General features: G+C 31.6%; 1 protein-coding gene across 1 annotated transcript in view; it reads left to right on the forward strand.

Moving 5' to 3' along the window:
* Positions 1-5,603, forward strand: part of LOC109849813 (developmentally-regulated G-protein 3) — an 11,042-nt gene extending 5,439 nt beyond the window's left edge. Inside the window, exons 6-10 of the mRNA XM_020419694.1 lie at positions 862-971; positions 3,260-3,559; positions 4,661-4,852; positions 5,000-5,051; positions 5,142-5,603. Coding sequence (XP_020275283.1) covers positions 862-971; positions 3,260-3,559; positions 4,661-4,852; positions 5,000-5,051; positions 5,142-5,192 — 705 coding nt within the window. The 3' untranslated portion in view covers positions 5,193-5,603. The remainder of the gene's footprint in view (positions 1-861; positions 972-3,259; positions 3,560-4,660; positions 4,853-4,999; positions 5,052-5,141) is intronic.

Here is an 11,437-nt window from a genome sequence, read left to right on the forward strand (position 1 = left end):
CTCTGGATCATTTGTTCAACCGATTTCACACGACATGGCCAAACACCATTGTATAGAAATGACAAGTTTTACTTGATTTCTGCAACATAGTAATGAACAAGACTGCTCATACTTTCTGCTGGATGTTAAAAAAGCTTGATATTGAATCATGTATCAGCATGTCATGGTTCCTAATGGTGGAAATGAACCTAATAATTAACAAATAGTTCGATAAATGTTCGACTAACTATTCGGCCATATTTGATTCGGTAGTTCATTTACCACTAAACAAATATTTTATTAGTATTCGAGTTTACTAACGAATAGAATTTAGCCAGATGTATATTCGATTCGTTTGTCTATCAAATATTCGTTTAAAATTTGATCACTTATTATTTTTATTTTTGCACAATTGATGTCATATTTTTAACCAACTTACCATTTCTACTTAAGTTTTATGTACTAATTTTAAGACTTAAATAATCTTGAATCTGTTTTCTAATAAAAATTTTGATTTAAATATATATACATCATATATCATAAAGGAATATTTTTTATTTATAAATTTAAATACTATTTAAAAATTATATTCTTTAGCGAAATAAATATACTTTGATATTCGATAAGTATTCGTGAATATTCATGAATATTTATCAAATACCAAGTATTCGAGTTCGAGTTCGAAAAACTCCATATATGAATATTAGAGTCAGCATTCAAATTCGATAATTTTAAACAAAGTACGAACACCTTAATATTCGATTCGATTCGATTGTTTACCACCCCCTAACGGTTCCTCTTTTTTACTACATGTGCTCTTTCTTTACTTTAGCATGTATAGATATAATTTATGTATGAGAAAATAATCATTTTGTTATTTAGGTGATCAGCACTGCTAGAACCTGCAATTGTATTTTAATTGTCCTTGATGCAATCAAACCTATCACGCACAAGCGTCTTATCGAGAAGGAACTAGAGGGATTTGGCATAAGGTAATATTTTCATTGTTCCCTTTATGCATTTTAAATCCTAATCCTTTTTTTTTCTCGGCATACGTAACCATGTGAATGCATTGATAAGTGGCATGATAATAAGGACTTCCTAACCTGAAAAGGAAATTATAGAAAAGGCTGGTTTTATTAAATTTAATGTGTAAACCTCACACGGTTTAGTTGATTTTCCATTATAGTTAGTATTTAGCATTAAATTTTTCTTCCATGCCTTGCTTAAAGACTGACATATTAGTTCTCATGTCATGTATGTTCTTCCTTGTGTAACTTTCTAATTCATGTTATTTTCTTAAATCAAACAGTATCATTGGTATAACAAAAAGACACATTGCGAGCTTTGTGTCTTGTGATGCTTCCATCTGTTGCCTTCTTTAACTTGTAAACCCATTTACATGTAATGACATCAACATCATTTGGTTTGGGAACTAAATCCCAAGTAGAGTTCTTCATCAAAGCTGCAATTTCATCCCTCATTGCATTTTCCCACTCAGACTTCTAAATCCCAAGTAGAGTTCTTCATCAAAGCTGCAATTTCATCCCTCATTGCATTTTCCCACTCAGACTTCCCTTGTGCTTCAAGATAAGTTGTGGGAAGCTGCAATTTCATCCCTCATTGCATTTTCCCACTCAGACTTCCCTTGTGCTTCAAGATAAGTTGTGGGTGTATGTCCTTTTTATATAGCACCAGTCAGATATGCGACATGCTATGACACAACAAGAAATGTTGATAGAGCATCTCATTAATTCAAGGCTTCAGGTCACACATAAAGAATTGTGTATATGTGTGAGTACATGCATGTCTATGCAAACTTGAAAAGGAACAAGCCTACATCGTAAAGTCCTCAAAAACTATGACATGAAAGGCCAATGTCAGACCAGTAAGAAATGTCACCATAGATTTTTCATTGTTACGAAAATTCAAAGTTGTGAGGGTTGGGGATTGTAATTTATATTTTATACTCTAACATGCATCCATAGTTAGAAGGTCCTTTCATGGGCCGAAACATGGAGTCACGGAGTGGTACCTTTTCTTTGATCTGCTTTATTAAAAATTTCTGGCAAGTAAGATTCAAACTTGGGCTACTTTTATAATTTATACCATTTCGGAGGACCCTATAACACCAAAATTCCTAAGTCCTCTGTATCATTAAAGATTGATTTAAAATAACTTTATACTCTAACATTACTATTGAAGATTGATTTAAAAGAACATGACTAAAATATGATTAAAAAAGGAAGCCCTCTGTATCAGGCTCTCATCATTAAGCGCCCATGGAAGGTTAGATTTATGTTGCCTTGTCACTTTATTATGTAGAGGCTGAATTTAAAGCTGGACCTGTCAAGGCATAAGATCTTAACTTCACAGAGTGACTTATCTTCCTGGCTTATTATGGTGATATATTGTATTCTGATTATATATTTTCATTAATATTAGAAGTTTTATCATGAATTGGGCATTAATTCAAAATTCATGGTACTAATTCTACTCTTTATGTATAGATATAAATATGGATGGGAAAATAATAAATAAAGATCTACTATTATAATTTCTTCACTTTCCTCATTCTATGTTTGCATTCCATTTCTTTAGAAGAAAAATCAGAGCCCAGTGTGATTTATATCATGGAAGCATGAGTAGTGTCAGATTGTCTCAGAGAGGATGAAAGAAGCATGTCAAGTAAAAATTGTACCCATTAAACTGAGGACAGAAATATTTGACGAGGAACTAAGGAATTTCAAAAAGTGTTGTTGGGTTGCATCCGGCATTGATATATTACATATGAAAATTTCCATGCTTGCTGGGTACAAACGTGAGTCCAAGCACCAATAATTTACTCGTGATCTTTCTGCCAGCTATGAACTATGAAGTTCTTTTCTTTTCTTTTTTCTTTTTTCTTTTTTCTTTTTCCTTTTGTGATGGAATGAACTATGAAGTTCTGACGGGTGAAAATCTCAATAAATAAAGTACACTGTAGCCACAGTTCGCATTCCACATGATTGAATTCCCTGGTTTTAAACTTCTAAATTTAATGTCTTCATATTTTGATGTAGCGCAGGCGGTTCATGATAATTATCATCCTTAGTACATGAATGTAGTCCATATGGGTAGCATCTTGCCCTTTATGTTTTGATAGGTTTGTTATTAGTAGGGTGATGTTTGTTGATATTGACATCCAAATAGCAATATTGTCTTATATGCTTTCTTAGCACTAAAGTGATTTCTAAAATTTCTGAATTAATTTGACTGTGGTTTTATCATAAATTGGCAGGTTAAACAAAGAGCCTCCAAATCTAACATTTAGAAGGAAAGACAAGGGTGGGATAAATTTTACATCAACAGTTACCAACACGCACTTGGACCTCGAGACAGTGAAGGCAATTTGTGGTGAATATAGGATACATAATGCTGATATTTCTCTTCGGTATGATGCGACTGCTGATGATCTCATAGATGTGATAGAAGGAAGTAGAGTTTACATACCATGCATCTATGTCGTGAACAAGATTGACCAGATAACACTTGAAGAGCTGGAAATCTTGGACAAACTTCCCCACTACTGCCCCATCAGGTAATATTAATTAGTTTCATACTTGGTGGTTATTATTTTTTGGGCATTTTGATGGTAGAGAATTCTGAAGTTTGAGAAAGATGATCATGAAACGTGTTCATGCAAATATTGAACGGTTGTTTATTTTCTTATGATCACACATCATTAAATGTATTCGTAGTTGTCTTCATTATTCTGTATTATTATTAATGTTGTCATCGTTCTCTTAGTTTTATTTCAGTGCTTGTCATACATAATTGTTCCATAGCAACCAAGGTTTTTCATATTGGACAATGGCCAGTACATCATCCTGATTGGGAGAACCTCATATCTTAAATCAATATATGATATGTAAACAACGGAATGATCATTCTGCTCATATATAAACAGTCCTTTGTATATGCATTTTGTATTTCTCCAGTTAATGATTTAACATTTGTTTCTTTTCTTTTTTCCTTTCATTTTTTTTGGGTTTGATTTATTGGGTTAGTGTTGTGCATTTTGGATGATTTTGGCTACAGAACCTCAATGTCCTTTTGTTTAAAAGTTGGATTCAAGTTGAACCAACGGCTTAGTTTTAAGTACAGGTTGAAGTATTGGCCTTCAGAAGACAATATTAGTTGTGCTGATAAAGGTGAAACCAGCCAATATGAATTGATGTGATTGGTACTACGCATTCATGTTTTCTCTTAGCATTTTTACCAAGCGAGTGTTTTCCTGGACAATAAATTGTTTAGTACAGAGAATATATACAATAATTTAATATTGAAAAAAAGATGTCCCTAGATTTCTAGTCAGAAGGGCCTTACCCACGATGCCCCTATGTGTCTCAGCTTTTCACAGGATTAGTCAACATTACTAACGGAACAAGTCTCACATTTGTAAAAGTTGCCAGCTTCAAGTCATTTGACAATTCCATGATTACTTGGATCTGCAACCATCTAGAAATTTATCTAGGCATGAGTGTTGGTCTATCATCGAATTTTTGCTCCAAGCTTGTTGGCAGTTGGCAGCTGACAGAAAAAAGTTCTCTCTAGTTCAGAGTTATTTGTTTTGTTTTTTCTGCTATGAATTGATTGCTGTCTCACTTTTCTGTTACCCTCTATGTTCATTTCCGAACAGCGCTCACCTGGAATGGAATCTTGATGGACTATTGGAGAAGATATGGGAATACCTTAACCTAACTCGCATATACACCAAACCAAAAGGATTAAATCCTGATTATGAGGATCCAGTCATTCTATCATCCAAGAAGCGGACCGTTGAAGATTTTTGCACCAGAATTCACAAGGACATGCTCAAGCAATTTAAATAGTAAGTTTCATTTCTTTGCTCCATTTGAATTTTTGAATGAATGTTCGATTGTTGTAGGGATCCAATCTGTTCTACATCCCTGATTTCTGTAGCAGTAGCTCTTTCCAGCCTTTTTTTGGCTAACTTACTGCTGTTTGAAATGTGCAGCGCGTTGGTCTGGGGATCTAGTGCGAAGCACAAGCCCCAGAGAGTTGGCAAGGTGTTTTTTTTTACCTACTCTGCTCGTTTTCTTAACGTTTGTTTGATTATTTCGTCAACTGATCTGAGCAAGTTTGGGAATTGGATGCAGGAACATGAGCTTGAGGATGAAGATGTGGTTCAGATAGTAAAGAAGGTGTAAATCAAAGCGTAATTTCCTTCATTTTTATCCCTGGTTCAAGACTGACATCAGCTGGAAGTCGAAGATTTCAGTTCTTGTTTTGCCGTCACCTGCAGCTTTCTGGATGAGTTACTGTTTCTGGTTTTGCACTTAGATTTGATTTCTTCGCTCGAAACTGTGTCGTTTTCGGCTATGGTTTTCGCATCCGAAGCTTATGATGAGAGAAGTCCTGTACTATGTATTTAGGGATGGTGTAAACTTTGAGTTGGGTGCATTTTGTTACTGGGTCAATGTACCAATAACTTTTGTAGTATTGTGGTATTAGCTGTAGATTAGAGTGTACGCTTGTGTAGCTTCACTTCATGTGGAAGCACTACATAGCCTCTTTTTAGATTTAGATCCTCTCATGTTGGGTGGTGATTGGAGAGGATTTATATTTTCTCAATCATTACCCTTTATCTCAATTTTAAAGGATGAGGTTATGTCACCTAAGATTTTCACTATCATAAGTAGTATTTTTGACTATAGACGATTATAAGTTATTAGTGGTTTTCCAGATCAAAGTGACTTTCAAAATAAAAATAAAAATCTTACAGTGCTTTTGACGGTATTGGTTTTCAAGTTTATTAGTGTTTTTCAAGGTTGTTAGTGGTCTTTAAAACAACAACAGAAATTTTAGCGAGGTGATTCATCCATTGAAATAGAGATAGACGGTAAAAATAGAGAGAATTGTAATTACTACCTAATTGAAGAAGACACATCTCTCTTTTTATCTAGCTTGCCATGTGTCTTTAAGTCTTCTCTTGCTATATGATTTTAGGGTTAATTGCTAAAAGACAACATATGGCTGGTTAAAGTGACAAATTTATGATTTCTTTACCGTCGAGGAAAGTGAAAATTGTTCTTTGGTGAAGATACATCGCGGGGACAAAAGAGTCAAAAATAATTTCATTTACTGTTGAAATAGGTCTAGAGAGATAATAGTTCAAAATAGCCAGGTCTATCGACAATTAACCTGTTATTTTTTTGATTTAACTAGGTTAAATGTATGTGCATTGCACATAGTTAAAATATTATTATTTTTTCTTTTTGTCCTATTTCCTTGCTTAACTTGGTTGTGAAATATTTTTTTTATTTACATGTGAAAAAGTAAAATAATTTATTGTCTATATACATATATAGTTAATCCAAAACATAACATGACAAAAGTCAAAATTACATAGTCAATTTACATTAAGTATAATTTACAATAAATGGTACATGATCAAACATGAAAAAAAACTTAAATGTGTGGCTAAGGGGCTGTTTGGTTCGTTTCCTTGATATAGAGAAATGCAATTCCATGTAAAGAAACACAAGTTTTGAGTTTTCCAAACTTTTTCAAGAAATAGATTGTTTTGCTTTGGTTCGCACATAAAAAATGGTGGGAAACCAATGTATTTATTTTTCTTGTGTTTGGTTCGCATAGAAAAAAAATGAAAACTTTTGTAAACAAAGCAGAGAAGGAAAAAATCTGACGTGGCAGAGTTTTCATCAATTTCACTTGGTTGAGGAAGGAAATCGGAGAGGGAAAAAATCTTAGTTGGCGACGATTTCAGCAGAGTTTTTACTCTTCCATTCGAGCGAACCAAAGCGGCACAAAGAAATAGACGGAAACAAAAAAGCTGACGTGAAAGGCTAAAAATCTGACGTGGATGGGTTTTCTGAGTTTTCCACCCCTTATAATAGCAAACCAAACAGCCCCTAAAAATAATTTATAACTCTTTTCACGTGTGTCTATAAAGTATAATATTGGAAAGATAAAATGTTTAAAGTGGAATACATTAAATTAGAATTCAATTGTACATTAAGAGTCCTTATTTGAGTAATTTTACTCACATAATTATTTTTAATTAACATACGTATTGAATATTTCAATCATTAGTTCATATACAGTCAAATGACCAAAATACACCCCAACAACCCAATAAGTTTTATAATTTTTTCACTTAACCCCCAAAAAGTTTTGGCCAAAAACCCCAAATACCTGATGCTTATAGTTTTTAGATTTTTTTCAAAAGTTTTGTTGTAATTATTGAAAATTTCAAGATGTAAATTTTGAATTTTAAAGGGTTTTTTTTCTATTTTTAATTTCAGTGGTTTGTTTATACTTTTTATAATTTTTGGGTATTTTTGTAATTTTCTAGGGGCTTATTTCTATTTTTCTAATTTAAAGGGTTTCTTTATGGATATTTCAAAATTTTAGGAGGCTATTTGTAATTTTACATTTTTAGGGTGCTGTTTGTAATTTTTAGTTTTCATGATGTTATGGTGTTTTCAATCGCCAAAGTACAACCCTTTGCCAGCAACGGATATGTGTATTTCTACATGTAATGTCCCAATTAAATTGGCGGCCAAGACCATCAAGAATCCTGACTTAGCCGACTCGCTTAGTCGACATCTTCTGGTATCGACTCGAAGGGCGGTACTTGTCGGTCCTCTTGTCGAAAATGACTCGCTACGAGCCCACTCGACCAGATTCGACGCCTCGCGAGATCCACTCGAAAGACGTTACTTCTCGTCCAAGTCACAAGATGACTTCAACCTCGAAGCTCTCCCACTAACAACACGTCAACATCACATTTAATGATTGGAAGGCGCTATCATGCCTCTAGGACTGACAGTCTTCATAACTCATCAGACCACGTCAGCACCGTCATGCCTTAGATCACTTCGCATTTAATGTCGATGTGATCTCTCTTCCACTGGCCGAGTGGCACAAGTAAAGTAGGTGCTGATGTAACTGTCAACCATACTTATTTGCCGCCATCCTGTGCTAGGCCGAAGTGACCATTCTACCCCTTATACCACCCGTATAAATAGATGTACTATTCTAACATAAAGGGGTGATCTCTGATCTAATCTAATCTAATCTAATGATGTCTTTAGCAATTCCACTACACTTAAGAACTCAAGCAGTTCTTTATTTCCTCACTCAAGTTCATCTACTGACTTGATCATCGGAGGAACCACGGGGGAACCAGTCCACGTCCTCTCACGAACTGTTATTTGTGCAGATTTCAGCTACTTAACTCAAAACCATATATTCGAAGAAGTGAGCGGCCCTTAAGCAATCTCACCCTCATCAAATATATTTGACTGTTTGATTATTTAACATCAACACATGAGGTTGTTGTAATTTTTATTTTTTATAAATTTTTAGGGGGTTGCTTGTAATTTTTAAATTTAGAGGAGGTTGTTTGTACTTTTTAGATTTTAAGAAGTTGTTTGTATTTTATGAAATTTTTGAGGGTCATTTATAATTTTAAAATGTTAAGAGTCTTATTTCAATTTGTAGATTTTTCAAGGGTTTTTTTTTCCAAATTTAGAAAGCCCTCTAAATTAATACATGGGTAAATTTGGCTAAACCTCCAATAAGTTTAGTACTTGGAACTAAATCCCCAATATATTTAAAATTCCCATTAAACCACAAGTAACTTTTAGCAGAAAATTCTCAAATTTAACATCACTTGGAACTAAATCCCCAATATATTTAAAATTTCCATTAAACCCCAATTAACTTTTATCAGAAAACCCTCAAATTTAACCTCATTAGTTCACGTGTAGTCAAATGCTCAAAATACACCCCAATAATCCAATAAGGTTTACATTTTTTCACATAACCCCTAAAACTTTTTGCCAAAAAACCCAAATAATGAATGTTTATAGTTTTCAGATTTTTTCAGTGGTTTATTTGTAATTATCAGAATTTTTTAAGAGGTTGATTATAATTTTAGATTTTAAAGGGATTTATCTCTAACTTTTTCATTATTTAGGGGGTTGTTTCTATTTTTTATATCCTTCGTGTTTTTTAGGGTTTCTTTTTAATTTTCTGATTTGAAGGGTTAGTTTATGTTTTTTTTAAAAGTTTTGTAGGTAGATTTTTGTAATTTTTATTTTCAGCGTACTATTTGTCATTTTTATTTTTATGGGGCTTTTTTATAATTTTTATTTTTTTAGTGTTTTCTTGAACTTTTAATTTGTAATTTTTCATTTTAAAGAGTATTGTTTGTACTTTTTGGATTTGTTTAAAGAGTTATGATTTTTTTGTTGGTCATTTAGAATTTTAGAATTTTTTTTTCAAAAATTTTAAATTTATAAATGTTTTTACAATTTTAGATTTTAAGGGGGCTCTTTTTTTATTTACTTTTTCATCAGTTCGTTTGTGATATTCTTATCTGTGGGTTTTATAACTTTTAGGAATTTAATTGTGGGTTTTTAGATTTCAAAATTTTTACATGTTATTTATAATTTTAGATTTTAGGTAGCTATTTGTAATTCTAGATTTTGAGGTGTTGTCTGTGATATTTAATTTTTTAGGGTGATATTTTTCATTTTACCTTTTACGGTGTTTTTGTAATTTTATATAATTTCCATGTGTTTGTTTAAATTTTTTGAAATTTTAAGGGGTTGTTTGTAATTTTTAAAATTTTAAAGAGTGTTGTCTGTAGTTTTTGAATATTTTAAGAGGTTTTTTTTTGTAAATTATGATTTTTTGTGTGTTAATTATAATTTTAATATTTTAAGATTATTTTTTGTCATTTTTAGATTTTAAAGTGTTTTTTGCAATTTTAGATTTTGTTGGAGCTATATATATTTTTTTATTTCAAGAGTTTATTTGCATGATCCTTATTCATTAGTGAGTCTTGTATAATTTTTAGGAATTTAAAGTGGAGTTTTTGTAGCTTTGAATTTTTTACTTGTTATTATTTGTAACTTTAGATTTTTTAAGTTGCTATTTGTAACTTTTTCTATGTTTATAGGGTTGTTTATAAATTTATGGGTTAACTTGTAAACAAGAATTATTTAAGCAGTATATACTATCTTTGAAGGTACTTACATTTGTGGATAGAATTAATTGGACATGTGTTATCTTCTAATAGGTTAGAGAATTAATTTAGTATTTGATCTATTTTCATATCAAATTTTGATCAAAGATTTTACCTTGAAAATATTATTAATAATGATAAGATAAAAGTGTAATATCCAAAAGGGTTAAGGGTAATATTGACCATAAAAAGTTTTTCCAAACTCGTACTTTTATAATATATATATAATATTATGCAAAAAATATTTATTTTAAATTTAGAAATCGGGTAGATATTATCTAATTAATCCTTTTCTATAGTATCAATACTTTTTAAAATTTCTTTTTTTAATAATACTTTTTTAACTTAACACCTTTTCAATATTATGCGAACTTAAAGTAGTTGGGTAGATAGAAGTAGTTGGAATAATAGCAAAGGTAATATATTCATCGAATTGTTCTATTAATTAATTAGAAGGTGGCTGGGAAGAAATTAGATTTTTTTACTAACATAAATACTTATTAAGCAAAGTCTTTATTCTATTTAAAATTTAGAAATCAGGTAGATATTATCCAATTAATCATTTTTGATAATATTAATGCGCTCTAAATTTCTCTTTTTAAAAATACTTATTTATTTCAAATTTCTATTATGCAAAGTTATTTATTTTAAATTTAGAAATCCGGTAGATATTATCCAATTTTAATTCTTTTTTAATAATATCAACACTTTTTAAAATTTCTCTTTTTAATAATACTTTTTTTTAAAACTTAGCACTTATTTAATACTATGCAAACTTCTAAGTAGTTGGATAGATAAGAGTAGTTGGATTAATAGCAAATGTAGGTTTTTGGATATTAAATAGGGTTTTTTTAATCTATTATGTGAGTTAAGAAAATAAAATCAAAACATGCTAATTAAATTAGGATAACAATGTAAAATACAAAAGGGTCAAGGATAATATTAACGAAGGAAAATCTTTTCCAAACTCGTACTTTTGAAGGGAGTTGGATATATAAATTGCGAGGCTTAGGTTTTATTTAAGTTTGTGTAATGTTGTGTTTGTCTGTGACGTGTGGGCTGAAGCGAGCCCATTCAGACGCACTTTTAAAACAGGCCGGCTTCAGCCTGAAGCAGAAGCTAAAGGACACAAAAGTAAAGGTTGAACCTCCGAAGATTTGGAGGATAAATTACCAACAAATTAACCTTTGAAAATTTCACTAAATTACTTTTTTGCTATCAACCGTCAAAATTTTGATAGGATCACATAGCGAGACAACTCGCAATTTCTTAAAGATGGGGTTTTTCTAATTTAGCTCTGCTGTAGGCGTCAAATGATGCTTGCTTAATTTGGATAATATCTTGATTATAGGAGCCATTGAAGAAATAGACCTGCAACCTCAATGAAAAAGAGAGTTT

Source organism: Asparagus officinalis, chromosome 7 (assembly GCF_001876935.1).
Source record: "Asparagus officinalis chromosome 7, Aspof.V1, whole genome shotgun sequence".
NCBI lineage: Eukaryota > Viridiplantae > Streptophyta > Magnoliopsida > Asparagales > Asparagaceae > Asparagus > Asparagus officinalis.